The 18,918-nt window shown below is 43.2% G+C and overlaps 1 protein-coding gene across 4 annotated transcripts in view; it reads right to left on the reverse strand.

The window, feature by feature from the left end:
- Positions 1-18,918, reverse strand: part of LOC136580511 (galectin-4-like) — a 58,601-nt gene that overhangs the window by 23,296 nt on the left and 16,387 nt on the right. For 3 of the 4 annotated variants that reach the window (XM_066581121.1, XM_066581120.1, XM_066581119.1), the window contains exons 2-3: positions 12,996-13,073; positions 954-1,042 (exon numbers count right to left, since the gene is read on the reverse strand). In XM_066581121.1, coding sequence (XP_066437218.1) covers positions 954-1,042; positions 12,996-13,025 — 119 coding nt within the window. In that variant the 5' untranslated portion in view covers positions 13,026-13,073. The remainder of the gene's footprint in view (positions 1-953; positions 1,043-12,995; positions 13,074-18,918) is intronic. The other variant, XM_066581122.1, reaches the window with a different exon arrangement.

Raw genomic sequence — 18,918 nt, forward strand, 5'->3', positions numbered from 1 at the left:
GGGGATAGCTTACACTAGAGGGAAAAGAGAGTGAGAGAGAGGATTCAACAAGATCTAGACAAGCTTGAACAGTGGGTGGCGACTAACAGAATGGTGTTTAACAAGGAGAAATGTAAGGTCCTACATCTGGACAAGAAAAATTTCATAAACACATACACAATGGGAGGAATTGAACTAAGCAGTAGTACATGTAAAAAAAACTTGGGTATACTAATAGATCCCGAACTGAACATGAGTTAAAAATGTGATGCAGCAGCAAGAAAGGCAAACACAATTCTGGGTTGTATTAAGAGAAGCATAGAATCTAGATCACATGATGCAAATTATCCTCCACTACTCTTCCTTAGTCAGACCTCATCTGGAATATTGTGTCTAATTATGGGCACCCCAATTTAAAAAAGACATAGAAAAACTGGAGCAAGTTCAGAGAAGTTACCAAGATGGTGAGCGGTCTGCAAACCATGTCCCATTAGGAATGGTTAAAGGATCTGAGAACATTTACATTGCAAAAAAGAAGGATGAGAGGAGACTTAATAGCGGTCTACAAATATCTGAAGGGTTGTCACAGTGCAGAGGGATCAGCCCTATTCTCATTTGCACAAGGAAATACTAGAAGCAATGGGATGAAACTGAAAGGGAGGAGACACAGATTAGATATTAGAAAAAACTTTCTGACAGTGAGGGTGATCAATAAGTGGAACAGGTTGCCATGGGAGGTGGTGAGTTCTCCTTAAATTGAAGTGTTCAAACAGAGGCTGGACAAACATCTGTCTGGGATGATTTAATGAATCCTGCATTGAGGAAGCAGTTGGACCCGATGACCCTGGAGGTCACTTCCAACTCTACCAATCTATGATTCCAGTATTAGAGTGTGTCTTCTTATACCAGGATGCTAGGAAAAGTGGAAAGTTCATAATTGACCTCTTTCCTTTCTGGTTCCCCAAATAACTCACCGTTTAGGATTGCTGTGGGCTTGTCCTTGGATTGTCACTCTCTTCCCTTCTGCAATTCCTCCGAGGATTGCACTCTGGAAGGGGACGCCCTGCAAAGGTATGACAAAAATACCGTAAGTGCTATGAATTAACAAAACATCATAGTTGATTTAATTTTGATATATATCATTTGTATGTATCTCTCCTTCATGGTTGGACATTAAAGGGGTTGTCTGGTTTGGAGAGCCCACTTAAAAACACCCTCTTGGGCTCTAAGCTAACAGAGAAGTGACCCTAGTACAGGACCTGCATTAATCAGCAGAAGTTTAGCGCGGCTATAGAGTATCTTTCCCTGAGGGACCTGGCACAGCCATTAACATGTGCTGGTGCAGATATTTCTACCTATAAGCCGCTGGGAAAAAATATATTAAACTGCCTGTGTTAAACTGCAGTATGCTGGAGTAAGATGCGCTAAATTGATTAAAAGACACACACCACCTAACAAATCTATCTGATCTTGGGCTGGACATGTTCCAGAAAACCTATGTTAGCAATGAGCTGCTGTAGATTTGCTGCTATAATTTACATACATTCCATTACATAAATTCCATTTGCATTTCATTCATTACATAAGATGTAGAACAAAAACAGTGTTGTACCGTGTTAGCCACAAAAATCTATGATGTAAAATGCTCTTATAAAGAAGGCAAAAGCAATTATAGAGGTGATACCTTTAGGCCTGCTTCACACGGGCGACACCGCATCGCTGCGAGAAAATCGCAGCAATATCGCATCACTGCACCGTACGATATCGCTGCGATTTTCTCGCAGCAATACCGTGATTTTGTAGCGCTACAAAGTCGCATGTGATGCTACAAAATCACGCGACCTTGTAGCATCTGCTACTGTCAAAGTTGCATCGCATTGCATGTACACTGCGTTTTTGTGCGATGCAACAGAGAGGAAGGCTCTATAGAGAAACATGGGCTACAAAACCTCGCGTGTCGCGGGCATATCGCCGGACCTGCGATGTTTGTGTGTCATTTTGTAGCATGCTACAAAACATCTCATGTGTCAAGGAACCCATAGGAAACCATGGGCTTCTCATACATGCGATTTGTAGCATCTTAGCAATGCTACAAAATCGCGCGACTTTGTCGCCCGTGTGAAGGAGGCCTAATTGGCCAACCAAGAGTGGCGTAAAGTAGAAAAAGTTGCAAATCTTGGCACAGAAAATGCATGTGCCAAAATATGCAAACTTTTTACACAAGAAAACTGGTGCAAATCGCATAATAAATGACCTCCTTGGGTTTTAGGCTTAATCAGTTTTTATTAAAGTTTTCAAATAATTTAAAATAAACACTAGCAAAAAGGTCTCGCAGGACCAGATAAATGTATGAAAACGGTAACCTTAACATTCTCTTACGTAATTCCAAAACACATATTATACATTTATCTTTTTGATTTTGTAATTCGTTAATTTTTACATTATATTGTTATAGGACGGGGAGATCCCCTAGAACGTAAGAAATTACCTCCTTAGGTTTTAGATGTGATTTGTGTGCTTCTCGCTGCAAATTCACTTTAGCATTGATGACGGTAATAACCTGCTCAGCTCCTGCCAATGATGTTTGAACTGCATGATGTGAATGTCATAAATATACTAGTTCCATATAACTGTTTACAATGTACTCCATGGAAAAGAGTGACCTTTATGCACACAAACAGAGTAAGCTGCTCGCCAAAATCACTAACGAAGGGAAAGTTCTACTTTGGATGCTTGAGGTGGTTTTCCCACTAATTACATTTTTTCTCTATCATTAGTGGAAAAATGCCTAAATGTGCAGCCTCCTAAAGACGTGTGACATGCTCTATCACCGCATCTTGATGTCATATAAGCCGAAGGCTCGGCGGCTTTGAAAAGCCACCACCTGAACGGTTAGCTGTAACTTTCTCATGCCGGACCTGTTGTGCTTTATATCAAGTATCTTCTGTTGGGCTATAGATGGTGCAGAGGTGGCATCCAGTAACACAGAAGTAGTCCTGTTATTCTGTACATTTTCCTTTGGGGCCCAAGAGCCTCATGTTATGCTTCTGTCTAAAGCCTATAACTAGTGGGAGATTTTCATTTTGAGTTAACTTTTTAGCTCTGTAAAATCCTCGGGAAGCAAAGGCTAAATGAAGAAGAACGGGGCGGCCGTACAACAATCAAGGACTACAGCGACATGTACTCATCATAGATAAGCATGCATTAGGGCGGCAACCGTCGTCCCAATAGCTGCACGAAGTACTCACTATGGTGAGTTGTTTGTCTATGAACAACCGTTGTTTGTGTGTTTTACACAGAGCGCTTGTTCACTTATTCAATTTCACGATCTACGATCAAGTCCTCCCCTCCCTGCAAAGTTGTTGGCTAGTTGTTGAAAGACAACGATCGCCTGTTAACACCAGACAATAATTAATCAACCAGCAACAGTCACCCTGTTGAAGGCCGTTTTCACACGGCTGAGAAAATCGCGTGAGATTTGTGCGTTGCATACACATGAGTAATCTTTACCCACATCGCGATGTAGGGAAAAAATCGCGGCATGTCCTATCTTTGGCCGTTCCTTTGGATCGCCTTGCATCACTTTGCCCATTGTTTTCATTGCAAGGTGCAGGCGAGTGCGATGTAACATTTACCCATTGAAAACAATGCAAAACACTTTCCGATCGTTACTTTCATGAAGTGATGCAAGGCGGTTGTAACACAAAAATGCCTTGCATCAGTGGGGATATTGTACCTTGGCGAGCGCAATATCAGCTCGAGTTTCACTCTGATATATCACACTCGCCTGTGTGAAATTCGCCCAAGGATATACATTGAAAATGGCTGTGAGCATCCTCGGCTGCCAACTCTTCTTGGTCCAGTGATTTTGTCGGTCTTGTCTGTCCCATAGACACAGAAAATAAGGGTATTTGGTATATCCAGGTTGTTGCCAGAGCAGCATGCACAAGACTTTTAAATCCCCACACACTTGCCAACCGTGGTCTACATATTTAAGTTTATGAAGAACCAATTCCAAGTTTTCGTAGGTTTCCTTCAAGTGTACGGAATGACCTACAGGGATGGAAGCGTAAAAACCGACGTTGTGGAGCCAAACTGTTTCAAGATTTCTTTTTGAAACATATTGGATTTTGAAGTGACCCATCAAACCTTCGACATCGATGCAATAAGTCAACTTGTCTTCCTGGGCAAAGTAAGCCTTGAACTGAGTAACTCAGCATCATCTTTGGAAAGATTCAAGTCTCTTACCAAATCATTGATCTCCTCCTGGGAAAAAATTTTTTTTGTCTTGTATCATCTTTAAAGTCAGAACTTGATTCATCATCTGGTTCAGGTATGACTCCACCTTCATCGAAGCTAGGTATCTCTGCCAAGGAAGCAGGGGGCTTCGGTATTGGTATATCAGTGCCATCGGGGATAGGACGAATTGCTGAGTGAAGATTGGGGTTTGAAATGGAATGCTTCCATTTGGAATTATACCCTTTCACATTGCATGAACAAAAGTAACAGTCGTCACTATGGTTCTTTTGCTCTCACCATACCATAGGAATCCCATAACAGAAAGCTTTTTTCTTACCCTTGCACCAATTTCGGAGGTCTTCAACATACCGTTTGCACACTTTATGAGGCGCCCAAACTTTATCTTGATCTACAAGTTTTAGTCTGAAGTATGCGAAGTATACTTTTTTCACAAAGTCTGCAATATTCAGCTGTTGCTCCAACACTGTATATTCCCAACAAATTACACAGAAACTGTCAGGCGAATTAATACACTTCCGCGGAGCCATAACGCTAACTTGGGGAAACACAATTTAAGAATGACAAGCTAACATGAAGAGATTGTGAGAGTTACTCCCTCTCTTTCTGTTTGTCAGCGGCCACAGCAGAGAGACGGCGTCACTGAGCGGGGGAGTGAGCTTTAAGCCACCACAGCAGCAGAAAGCCAGCATCTGGGATAGAGCTGAGAGTCGGCACAGACACGTCTGCGGAGGGAGCTGTGAGGGAGCAGATGGCCAGGGGAGCTGCTCTGCGGCTTTGTAAGTTACAGCGCAAAGGCTTCGCCAGAGGAGATAGGAGGGCATAGCCTCACAGCAGGGGGATTCTGTCCCCTCACAGCCATATATCCCCAAGTCACCCTGTCCCCTCATAGCCATACATCCCCAAGTCATCCTGTCCCCTTACAGCCATATATCCCCAAGTCATCCTGTCCCCTCACAACCATATACCCCCAAGTCATCCTGTCCCCTCACAGCCATATACCCCCAAGTCATCCTGTCCCCTCACAACCATATACCCCCAAGTCATCCTGTCCCCTCACAGCCATATACCCCCAAGTCATCCTGTCCCCTCACAGCCATATACCCCCAAGTCATCCTGTCCCCTCACAGCCATATATCCCCAAGTCATCCTGTCCCCTCACAGCCATATATCCCCAGGTCATCCTGTCCCCTCATTGCAATTGTTTAAGCAATCTGTGTAACCCCTGTATGACTGAAGAAAACTTTTATGCTGCAACTTTGAAAAAGGAGAAATCTTGAAATATTCCATTGGGTAAGAATTAGTAAAGTGTTTTCATCTTGGTTATCTCATACCGCTCTCAGTTTCTGTCTATTCCTTCACTACTAACTATTGTGCTGTATAGCACTGGCATCACGGCAATTCTCATAACAAGTTATCATTAGCCATTTACTCCACTACAGATGCCGCTATTTGGTGATAGTCACTGTGACACCAGTTTAGCTAACCCCCACTCGCACCCTTCACTTCCAATCGGCCACGCTGCACAGGCACAAGGGTCCGGGTGTGACTGCTACTTCTTTACTGATGTTCCCTGACTAGCAATAAGTAAAAAGCCGGGTCTGTGATGGTGACAGTCTGCTTGCACAGAAGGCTGTAACTGCTTGAGGACTCCCCATTGTACAGAGAAAGGGATTCTCTAGCACTGCAGCCAGCTGTGGGCCCCTACAATGGGAGCAGTCCGGGTGCAGTGGTGCCCCATATAATTAAAGTGGCAAGAGAGCAGCCATGCTATATAGAACATGGCTCATGTATTGGGGAGGTCACGGGGACTAGAACTGTGTAAGCCATCAGTACAATATCCACTGATGATGCAGTTGTAAATGGTTGTAAAGAGACAGCTAGCTCAAGTCGCCATGGGGTCTGCTATCCTGCAAAGTATTTAGGATGTAACGTATGAAGAGTGATGACATGGATTTCATCTGTCCAGCAACTGAACTTTGTCTCTTTAACTACTTAGGCCACTCATGTGTTCACAAAACACCACGTTCAAAATCGCAGCATTTTACAGCAATTTCGAGCAGCGATTTTGAACACGTCACAGCATTTGACAGCGTTTTTTAACTTACACCATCATTGCAATGGGTGATGAGGTGCGTTAAAAACTGTGAAAATGCACAAAAATAGAAGAGACAGCGCTAGGAAATCGCAGCTTAAAAAACGCCACATTCGAGGGCAGTTTTGCAAGGCCCCATTGAAATCAATGGGAGCATCATACTGCAATTAATGCAGTGTTCCACAGTAAAAAAGTATCCGATGTGAGAGCAGCCTAAAGGGCTCCTTCACACAGAATTTGTTTCTTCTCTTAAAGGTCTTTCGCTGTATTTCGCACATACTATTGTGTAATGCATGCACATTTGTGCACCTCCATAGACTTCTATGGGGCCCTATGGTGTGCAAATGGGCACAAAAAAGAGCATGTTCTATTTTTTTTTTTGCACACGCAAATATGCCTCCTCCATGTCTACATAACTAAATTCCGTACTCCATTCTTTTATGTAAGTGACATGCATTCTCGGCAATTCCTTGGTATGAGCTGATTATCAGAATTGTCCAATACACGTCTGATAATCTGTAAACAGTATGGCGGTGCGTCTGTATTACCTGATTTTAAAAAGTCTTTGTACTTTTTACCTTCTTTAACTAAAAACAAGAAAAACGAGATTTAACTCAAAAATAGAGAAAAAACGTATGTCCTGTGGCATTACGGAGTTAAATGGACTATGTTGCTTGCTAAGACACTGGGAGACAGAATAGTAGTAGTAGTCGCCAATGCAATTGTGCCCTCCAAAAAAACACGGAACAGAAACCAGGACGAACAAAGACCTAAGTCTGTACCTTTGCTCTGTTTGCCTGATTAATCCCCCCATCAGTCACATTAAATTTAGAAAATCCCTCCAGCAAATGTCACTCTTTTTACTATGGATTGTGAATTTATACCGTATGTATCTCACTTTTTCATATTTTCATCAGTGTAGCGGTATGACACCTTGTATTTAGCAGGATGGCTTCTAGTTTTTATAGGAACCAATTTGTGTATATACAATGTATTGAATAATGTTTCTTCATTTTTTATTTTTTTTTGTGGGACTATTTTGTGGGATTTATTTTTTGGCATTCACCATATGGTATAATGTTAAGTGCTGTGTGAACCAAGCCTAAGGTCTCGGGAACAATACTGCATTTGGGGCACATGTGTCACGTTTGTGCTCCTGGAACCTGTGGTTCTGTGGGATTCCAGGAGCAAACTGCTGCAGGTGTGGGTTGTTTGGCTGGCTGATGATGTTGAGTTCTCCAGCCAACCTATCACCACTGGTCTGTTGCATGTAAATAGCAGCTCTTTTTGCCTGAGGGTGCTGATGATTTATCTTATTCCCTCCCAGAACCCTGGTGCTTGGAGTGTTGCATGTTCTGCTTTGGTGTTGCTGCATGCATGAGGTTCTGGCTGGAATTTCTTTGTCTGTTTATTGGTGTGAACAGCGACCTGTTCAGTGTTTGTTGTAGGTGTTCAGACATGAGCTGTGAACTGTCCTGTTCAGTTTGTATGTTATAATTCCCTTATTTTGTGTTTCTTTCAGTTTCTGTGTAGGGAGAACCAGGCCCATAGCTTCCAGCATGGGTCTGTCCCTGTTGGGACGATCGCCCCGCTTGCAAGTAGGACTCCCTTTGGGTTTTAGTTGCCTTGTTAGAGTAGCGACTCACAAGGGAACAAGGACCTTTGACGCAGCCTTGTGAGCTTCTGTACTTTAACTAAAGCACTAACTAATACCTCATATTTATGCGTTATTCCATCTGCCTATGTGTGTCGGTGTTCTTGATAAGTGTATTGACATTTGTCAGCCATTGTTGGATGTCTACTTGCATATCCATTTATCTGGCTTAGCATTACAGTTCTGTTGTTGTTGGTTGTTTGCACGCACGTTCAGTTTATGTTGTTGTTGGCATCCTGCATGTATGCACGTCCCATTCCTCTCTTCTTCTTTACCCTCCAGCCCTTGTTAGGGTTTGCGTCCGTTTAGGTCATTGCTCCCACGGCCTGCAGGGATGTAACAACTTGGTCCCATTATAAGCTGTGAGGCTAAGACCTGATGGTCCCCGTACAAAAACTCATATCATGGTCTATCCTTGATCAGTTCACAAAAGAGAAACAGGAGATGCCAATGTATGTCAATGTTCTAGGTCGTTCGGCTAGTATGTCAGAGGCTTAAGTGAGCGAAGGACCTGAAGTGAATTCTGAATTGTCATATAGTTGTAGTGTACAGAAGTTTCTAGACATTTCTGAATGATCTATGTATGTCTGGTGTTTATACATTGTCAGTGTCTTCGATGTGAGTGAATTTGATGTGTATAACATAGTTGTAGCACTGAATGAGTTACTGTCTGGGTTATGGCTGGAAAATGTATCTTCTTGTATGTCATGTGACCTTGTTATATATATGTGGCTGCAAGGTGTATGAGAGGGGCTTTTTGCATTCAATGTGAGTTGAAGAGCCTGTCTGCACACAGACATCTTCAGTCTGTGTAATGAAAATGGAAGAGGCAGAGTAAATGCTATGCATGTGTCCTGGGCCAAATCTACCCAGGCCTCTATGCTAAAGACTAGGAGAACCCACAAGTCTGCAAGAACCCACCGTGCAGCGCTGTGCATATCCCAGAGCGTGACTGTGTATAGTTAGAGAGTTTGAGAGAGAGAGAGAGAGAGAGAGGGAGAGTGACCAGGAACAGAATCCCACAGATAACTTGGCTTGTGGATTCATCTGTCATCCCGTGATTCTTCTCTGTCACACCACAAATCATCCTGCACCATTGTCCTGACTGTGGATGTAAATTGCGTTAGACTGCTTTAAAGTTGTTAAAGTTTATTCTTCAAGTAAACGGGCTGTACCGACTATTCCCCGTTCAGCCTTTAAAAGTCATCTCTGTGCATGTGGACTCTTTTTATTACTCCTGCTGGAATTTACCGCAGAGGACAGAACGGTGGTGTCACCCGTGAACAAAGACTGAAGGTAAATCACAGTTGGGTTACCTCCCATTTAATAGCCTGCTCTCGGTTCCTTAGATGGGTCTCTTTGCTACCCTCAGGGTGGGAGATGGTAGAGCCCCGTGACATGGCCCGAACTCTATCTCGCTGTCGCCTAGTCTGAAGGCCCACTCCTCAGACACTGCATAGTGACTATAGAAGATTGTGCTTGAGGCTGAACTCTTGGGAACAGAGAATGGCAACAGAAAAACAGAACACTCAAGACACAGGGAGTTGTGGTCGGGAGAAGGAGCCTTTGACAGTCGGGATTGGGCGAGAGTTTCTTGGTTTATGCTATTGTGCATTATAAGCACTAAGCTTTCACAACTGAATTTGCGTAATGCACATTGCCCAAAAAGTTTCTTAGAAATTTGAGTAAGTTCTCATAGAACTTCCTTCTTTGCAGAATATCACAATATTGTTATTCATGTGGAACTGCATATGCATTGGAAAACACACACATAATAATTTCCTCATTGTACCAGTAATTGCATCAATGCATGCGGCTCTTTTAAGGCCTCCTTCACACGGGCGACACCGCATCGCTGGGAGAAAATCGCAGCGATATCGCATCGCTGCACCGTATGATATCACTGCGATTTTCTCCCAGCAATACCGCGATTTTGTAGCGCTACAAAGTCGCATGTGACGCTACAAAATCACGTGACTTTGTAGCATCTGCTACTATCAAAGTTGCATTGCATCAAATGCAAACCGCATTTTCATGCGATGCGATGCAACAGAGAGGAAGACTCCATAGAGAAACATGGGCTACAAAACCTTGTGTGTCGCGGGCATATCACCGGACCTGCGGGGTTTGTGTGTCGTTTTGTAGCATGCTACAAAACATCTCATGTGTGAAGGATCCCATAGGAAACCATGGGCTTCTCATACATGCGATTTGTAGCAGCGTAGCAATGCTACAAAATCGTGCAACCTTGTTGCCTGTGTGAAGGAGGCCTTAAAGGGGTTGTCCCGCGCCGAAACGTGTTTTTTTTTTTTTTCAACCCCCCCCCCCCCCGGTCGGCGCGAGACAACCCCGATGCAGGGAGGTAAAGGAAGCTTACCGGAGCGCTTACCTTAATCCCCGCGCTCCGGTGACTTCAATACTTACCGCTGAAGATGGCCGCCGGGATCCTCTGTCTCCGTGGACCGCAGCTCTTCTGTGCGGTCCATTGCCGATTCCAGCCTCCTGATTGGCTGGAATCGGCACGTGACGGGGCGGAGCTACACGGAGCCTGCATTCTGCACGAGCGGCTCCATAGAAGATTGCAGAAGACCCGGACTGCGCAAGCGCGGCTAATTTGGCCATCGGAGGGCGAAAATTAGTCGGCACCATGGAGACGAGGACGCCAGCAACGGAGCAGGTAAGTAAAAAACTTTTTATAACTTCTGTATGGCTCATAATTAATGCACAATGTATATTACAAAGTGCATTATTATGGCCATACAGAAGTGTATAGACCCACTTGCTGCCGCGGGACAACCCCTTTAAGGGTTTTACAAAAATATAAAAGAATAAACCATCATTGTGTAATTATTGGGGGAGTTCAAGCCCCGTGACCTCCACCCCTCTCCCCATCATAGATCAGGAAAGCAGAACAAAGGGATAATTGATCTGAGCTGCAGTTTTAGGATCGGCTGCATAGATGGATGAACTGCTGTGCCCTAACAGCACCCTTCATTCTGCAGATACACTGACCACACACTGATTGCTTATACTAAAGATAGACCATCCTTTAAAGAAGGAAGCAGCTTTGAGCCTATGTAGCATTTCATAATGATAGCAGACGTGTGTGACAATCTAATATGTATCTCTGGCAGTTCAAGGAGTGTCTCACAGCAAACTTTATTATCATAGGATAGGTGATAAGTCTGATTGGTCTCACCGCTAAGGCCCAATGATTTGCTCCTACCGCCCCATTTCACTCCTTAATAATGCCGTTAAAATCCTTGCAAAGATACTGGCAATGCGTATAAACTCAGTTCTTAGGGAGGTCATACACACTGACTAGTTTGGCTTTATACCTGGCAAAAGCACAGACATGAACTTAAGACAACTTTTCAACCATCTGATGTATGTGCACACTAACTGCTGGAAGCACACCTTGGTATTTATAGACCAGGCAAAGGCTTTCGACTCAATAGAGTGGAAATACTTGTGGGCAGTGATGCAGCGGTTTGGGTTCAGGCCAACCTTTTGTAAGTGGGTTAGGATCCTGTACGACTTCCTGGTGGCCAATATTAAAGTTAATCATGTTTGTGCCCCGTTTCCCCTGGGTAGGGGTATGAGGCAGAGCTGCTCTCTGTCCTCAGCATTGTTTGCCCTTGCTGTAGAGCCTCTTGCGATCCAGGTCCGAGCATCGCCAACAGTAAAGGGGTTCAAATTGAGTAATTATGAAGAGCACATAGCACGTTATGCGGATGATACCCTTCCCTTTCTCCAGGACCTGGAGTCTTCTCTTGACTCTGCACTGGCCATATTTGACGCATTTGGCCTGCACTCTGGCAGTAGGGTTAATTGGGTCAAAACCTACTTGCTTGCAGTGGATCTAGCGGCGGCTGGGCTTTCTCTGCCCGCCCCGCTGAGTTGGACAGCCCGGACAATTTATTTGGGTATAAAGGTGTCAGTGGAGGTCTCTTCTTTTTATAACTTTAATCTAGTCCCCCTCCTGAGCTGGACTGAGGAAATGGTAGTGCTGTGGGCCTCTCCCCCACTTACTCTTGTGGGTAGAATAAAATTGCTAAAAATGAAGCCATTGTCGGAATTTTTGTATGTCTTGCATAACTCCCCTATGTAAATACCAAAAAAGTTTTTTACCAGGCTTCGCGGGATTGTACTGCATATTTTGTGGAGGGGCACCCTGCCCAGGATTAGATATAAGACTCTGTGCGGGGGAGGATTGGCCTTACCACACTTTTATTACTATTATCTGGCTGGCCAATTGGTATATGCTGGATGGTGGCTGTCTTCGTCAGATTATAATCCAGTGGTGGGCCTGGAGCACAGAATGGTGGGCCCTGTCCAGAGCCTGAGGGATTGCTATTGAGTGGCCTCTCAACCTCTATTGTCCCCTTGCCCATCCCCATGCTCGTAAAACTCGATGTCTGGTGCCGGGCCTTGCAGCTGTCCACTGAGGAGATAGCTCCTGCATCCAACAGGTTATATTGTGCCGTGAGAGCTCCAAAACGCATTGCACTACCTTGTACTGTTTAATAAAACCCCACTTCTTCAAGTCATCACCGACTAGTCTTTTCACCTCATTGCATAGTCATTGCACTTGACCATACACACGTATGGCCTCTTAACAAGGTGTTCCCTCCTGAGGTTACCCTGAGCGCAGGAATTTTTTCTTTCTTTCCATTTTCACTGTTATATAATAAAAGGATTCATGAGATCCATGGAAGCTGCATGTGAAATTACAAGTGTAGTTCCCATTGATTTCAGTGAAAACTGCGCCTGCAATTATGAGCGCCGGCCACTAGACAGGGGTTGGAGCAGAGGCTTCATCTGGCTGTGACAGCACGTGCTGCCTGGAAAACCCCTTTAACCTTTCTCAGGGACTGCCTGACTCTAGATCACTGCTGTAGGAATTATTAATCTCTGCAAACCTTCATTATGTAAACCCCCATAAACCTAATCATCATCTTATATTTCAGTATATATAACAGAGGAAGGAGCAAACAGATGATCACTTACTGGATTGTAAATGGGAGCGAACGTTGCCATCTGCTTTTCTGATGCTGCAGAAGACTAATGAGTAGAAGAGTTTCGTTTCTGAGGGGAAGAAGTGAAAGACTGTTGGGAGAACCCAGGAGGCGTGGTAGTACAGAGGTCAAAGTACGTTTATTACATGCAGCAGGTATATATGTCTTCCTCAAACAACCTCTTCATCACACATTACTTTATTCTGCATGCTAATTGCAATTATTTTGAGCCTTATTCCAATCATATTCTTACCGTAGGTCATGAATCTAGAGGAATCTGGTGAATAACACTTTAGAAATGTACAAATTGACAAACTTCCAATTTATTACCATGCTGGCTGATATTCTATAGTAAGGGGGTGATGCGGCACGCTCCCCCTAACAGAATACAGCAGCATGCAGGCATTCTTAGGAGACCCCATTCCCTCAATTACTCAGCCGGGAGGGGGGGTGGGGAGATGGAAGGATCGGACGAGCGCTGACGATTTAAGGGTACGCTGAAACACCTATCCTGTCAGTCCTCTGACACTGTGTAGAGAGGCTCCCTTCTGCCGACCAGGGAGGGAAGGCAGTCATAAAAGGTGCATGGAGGTGATGGTCCAAGCCCCGTTCCCTGCCTGTTAGGTGGCTAGGGAGAAGGGAGAGTATGCGATGCAGGCTACCAGTGCGTCACCGCCCAAAAGATCCTTGGGCAAAATGTGTTAGAGGAAGGTCCTACCTGCACGCATCGGGAAAGTTCCCGGCTCTTCCAAGCACAAGTATATAAATAATTGCTGCTGTGTCACAGTCCCAATGCAGCAGAGGCAAGCATTCAGCACCAGAAGTCAGAGTTCTAAAGGGGTGGTGGCCATTGAGCAGGGCTACACAGGGGGCAGTGTACAATGCTAGGGAGCTGCCTAGAGAGAGACTGAACAGCCCTGATGTCCTGGGGGCCAAAGATGAGATCAACTGGACCCTTGGAGTAGCTTCTCCTATTTATGACATAATTAATGTCCGTGCCAAATTTCAAGTTTCTACGACATCGGGAAGTGAGAGAATTAGATTTCATATGTAAAATGTGGACGCTAATTCTTTTGCGCTTAGAATTGAACAATCGAGTTGGGACCCATTAACTTTTCCTATTTATGACATAATCAATGCCCGATCCAAATTTCATGTTTCTATGACACCAAGAAGTGAGAGAATTAGATTCCGTACGTAAAATGTGGATGCTAGTTCTTTTGCGCTAGGATTGAATAATCGAGTTGGGACCCATTAACTTTTCCTATTTATGACATATTCAATGCTTATGGCAAATTTCATGTTTCTATGACTTTGGGAAGTGAGAGATTTAGATTATGTACGTAAAATTTCGACGCTAATTCTTTTGCACATAGAAATGAATAATCGAGTTGGGACCCATTCGCTTTTCCTATTTATGACATAATCCATGCTCGTGCCAAATTTCATGTTTCTATGATACAGGAAAGAGAGAAAATTACATTCCGTACGTAAAATTTGGACGCTAATTCTTTTGCACATAGAATTGAATAATTGAGTTGGGACCCATTAGCTTTTACTATTTATGACATAACCAATGCTCGTGCCAAATTTCACATTTCTATGACACCGGGAATTGAGAGAATTAGATTCCGTACGTAAAATTTGGATGCTAATTCTTTTGCACATAGAATTGAATAATCGAGTTGGGACCCATTAGCTTTTCCTATTTATGACATATTCAATGCCCGTGCCAAATTTTAAGTTTCTATTACATTGGGAAGTGAGAGATTTAGGTTATGTACGTTAAATTTGGACGCTAATTCTTTTGCGCTAGAATTAAATAATCGAGTTGGAACCCAATTAGTTTTCCTATTTTGGAGATAATCTATCCTTGTGCCAAAATTCATGTTTCTACGACATCGGCAAGTTGGAGAATTTTTGGCGAGTCAGTCAGTCAATCAGTGAGTCAGTGAGGGCTTTCGTCTTTATTTATATACTAGCTGATATACCCGGCTTCGCCCGAGTTAATTTGGTACTGGTGTTTATCTGGTGTTCACACGGAAAATCTTATGAAGTCGTGGTTACTTTAGAGATACTGAGGAAAAACAAATGTTCACCATTTTGCATAGTTCTCTGCGTTACCCAGGAAATACCACGGGGAGGCAACCATGCGACGTTTCCTTTATACAAAATTACATCAGGAAGTGAGAGAATTAGATTACACACGTAAAATTTGGACGCTAATTCTTTTGCACTTAGAATTGAATAATTGAGTTGGGACCCATTAACTTTTCCTATTTATGACATAATCAATGCTCGTGCCAAATTTCCCGTTTCTATGACACCAGAAAGTGAAAAAATTACATTCCGTATGTAAAATTTGGACGCTAATTCTTTTGCGCATAGAATTAAATAATCAAGTTGGGACCCATTAGCTTTTCCTATTTATGACATAATCAATGCTCGTGCCAAATTTCCCGTTTCTATGACACCGGAAAGTGAAAAAATTACATTCCGCACGTAAAATTTCTACGCCAATTCTTTTGCGCATAGAATTGAATAATTGAGTTGGGACCCATTAGCTTTTCCTATTTATGACATAATCAATGCTCCTGCCAAATTTCCCGTTTCTATGACACCGGAAAGTGAAAAAATTACATTCCGCACATAAAATTTCGACGCCAATTCTTTTGCGCTAGAATTAAATAATCGAGTTGGGACCTTTTAACTTTTCCTATTTATGACATAATCAATGCCCGTGCCAAATTTCATGTTTCTATCACATTGGGAAGTGAGAGATTTAGATTATGTACGTAAAATTTGGACGCTAATTCTTTTGCGCATAGAATTGAATAATGGAGTTGGGACCCAATAGCTTTTCCTATTTATGACATAATCAATGCTCGTGCCAAATTTCCTGTTTCTATGACACCGGAAAGTGAGAAAATTACATTCCGCACGTAAAATTTGGACGCTAATTCTTTTGCGCATGGAATTGAATAATGGAGTTGGGACCCATTAGCTTTTCCTATTTATGACATAATCAATGCTTGGGGCAAATTTCACGTTTCTATGACACCAGGAAAGTGAGAAAATTAGATTCCATTCGTAAAATTTGGACGCTGATTCTTTTGCGCATAGAATTGAATATTCGAGTTGGGACCCATTAACTTTTCCTACTTATGACATAATCAATGCTCGGGCCAAATGTCCTGTTTCTATGACACCGGAAAGTGAAAAAATTACATCCCGCACGTAAAATTTCGATGCCAATTCTTTTGCGCATAGAATTGAATAATCGAGTTGGGACCCATTAACTTTTCCTACTTATGACATAATCAATGCTCGTGCCAAATTTCCCGTTTCTATGACACCGGAAAGTGAAAAAATTACATTCGGCACGTAAAATTTCGACGCCAATTCTTTTGCGCTAGTATTGAATAATCGAGTTGGGACCCATTAGCTTTTCCTATTTATGACATAATCAATGCTCATGCCAAATTTCCTGTTTTTATGACACCGGAAAGTGAAGAAATTACATTCCATACGTAAAATTTGGACGCTAAATCTTTTGCGCATAGAATTGAATAATGGAGTTGGGACCCATTAGCTTTTCCTATTTATGACATAATCAATGCTTGTGCCAAATTTCACGTTTCTATGACACCGAAAAGTGAGAAAATTAGATTCCGTACGTAAAATTTCGACGCTAATTCTTTTGCGCATAGAATTGAATAATCAAGTTGGGACCCATTAACTTTTCCTATTTATGACATAATCAATGCTCGTGCCAAATTTCATGTTTCCATCACATTGGGAAGTGAGAGATTTAGATTATGTACGTAAAATTTCGACGCCAATTGTTTTGCGCTAGAATTGAATAATCGAGTTGGGACCCAATTACTTTTCCTATTTTGGAGATAATCTATGCGTGTGCCAAATTTCATGTTTCTACGACATCGGGAAGTTGGAGAACTTTTGGCGAGTCAGTCAGTCAGTCAGTTAGTGAGTGAGTCAGTGAGTGAGTCAGTCAGTCAGTCAGTTAGTGAGTGAGTCTGTGAGTGAGTCAGTGAGTCAGTCAGTCAGTGAGGGCTTTCATCTTTATATATATAGATAGATATGGAGGCTGTATCCTGTCAGACATTGTGTGTGTCTCAGCGTCCATTGTTATGTTAGGCCATGCAGTAGGACATGGCTACCTTAGTCCCACATGGTTGTGCAACACTGTGATGTAGTTTGTAGGTGGAAGAGTTAAATGCTTTTCAGCATCCAGGAAAGCTGAGTGTTGTAGAAAGCTTTGAAGCAGCCAGCTTCAAATGGACTGTTACACTCCCCCAGGGGGTCTCTGGTGCCCTACAGCCCTTGCTAAGCCAGAGCTAGGGAATGTTTACCTTAGAAGATAACCACAGGAATTGGCTCTTCAAGAGCCACTAAGTTCTCTTCCCCCTTGTGTAGCTGGTTTTAGCCAAAAGTTAACAAAGGACGTTTACTTGAGACAAAGAAAAAATGTAATTTAGAAATTATGAAAGATCTGTACATTGCAGCCCGCTGACAAGGATGTTTTGCGAAATGTTGCATCACCACGAATAAAATACAGGGACTCCCATCTTTTCGGGATGCTCGGGAACCTATAACTGTGTATTTGGGACAGAATACACCCAAGGATACTCGTGTGTAGACTCTAGGCGTAGGTAAAATCATGACTAAAAATATGCCGGGCCTATATTCCCAATCAGCTAACCGTATGTGAAGATATGACTAAAAGTAGGAAATTCAGATTTTTTGGAGTTGATGCAGAGTGGTAGTACAGACTTAAGTAAAATGTGATGCAAGAAAAGAGCCGCGAGTAATGTGTGACAGCTCCTGGGTGTTAGAACATCTACAATGTGTTAAGCTTTCTGTGTGACATGTATCAGTGTGAATCCACATTAGATGGGAAAATCAAGCCATCTGAGCGACTTCCAACCCGGTCATCGGTACTAGACTAGCCGGGGCCAGGATTTCACTGCCAACCATGAGGAATATAGTGAGAAAGGTGTGATTAAGAAAAAACAGCCAGGGAAAGGGGATCTCTGATGGCAGGGCTCTGCAAAGTGGTGGTTCACTAGCTGAGAATGTGGACCGGGCAGAGAGTTCTCACAAGGTTGTAGTCATTTTTATCAGCGTCTCAGTCATTACGTCCACCTGTTTTGGGTTTAGGGTTTCAGTAGCGGGGGTAGAAATTTAGTTTAGAGTCTATGCCCTCAATGAATCTGTCCATCAGTATTTTATCAACTTCCGCTGGAGCAATAGTGTGTATTTCTTGAACAGCCAAAAATGTGGGCCTGAATAGTCTCTCGTAGAAATACAGTCTGACCTCTGTTGGCAATTGGATCTCAAACTCCTTCCTGAGCTTTTCCAATATCTGCTCAAAGCTGGTCTCTTCAGAAGCTGGCCAGGTACGAACTTCTTGAACAGCAGGTCCCTGAAGTTGTCCCAGTAGCAACTGCACCTGTTGAACGGGACAAAGAGAGACAAACTGGAACGCGCTGAGGAGAACACGCAGAAGTCCCTAACAGTGTTTGGATCCCCACAATAGGTTGGCAGCGCTGGAGTCCGACAAAGAAAACTGGCCTTCCTGTTGTGTTGGCAGCTGGCATGTTTGGCGGGCTTGCGCTTATTGCAGGAGCAGGAGTGGGGTTGGCAGTAGATGGCAGTGTGGCGCTGGTGCCAGGTTATTCACTGGTACTGGACATGATGCCAATTTTGAGTATGCTGTCTCTTTAAGACAATTGACAAGTTTGTGCCGCATTATTAAAATGAGGCTCAGTCTCTTTATAGCTGTACTTAAACTTAATGGGCTCCTCCTCTTTAACACAGACACTGTTGTAGAAAGCTAAAATATAGCAGCAGAGGGGAGCTGTCCTCTGGATTTTGCACAATAACCACACACT

This window comes from Eleutherodactylus coqui, chromosome 10, assembly GCF_035609145.1.
Source record: "Eleutherodactylus coqui strain aEleCoq1 chromosome 10, aEleCoq1.hap1, whole genome shotgun sequence".
Lineage (NCBI taxonomy): Eukaryota > Metazoa > Chordata > Amphibia > Anura > Eleutherodactylidae > Eleutherodactylus > Eleutherodactylus coqui.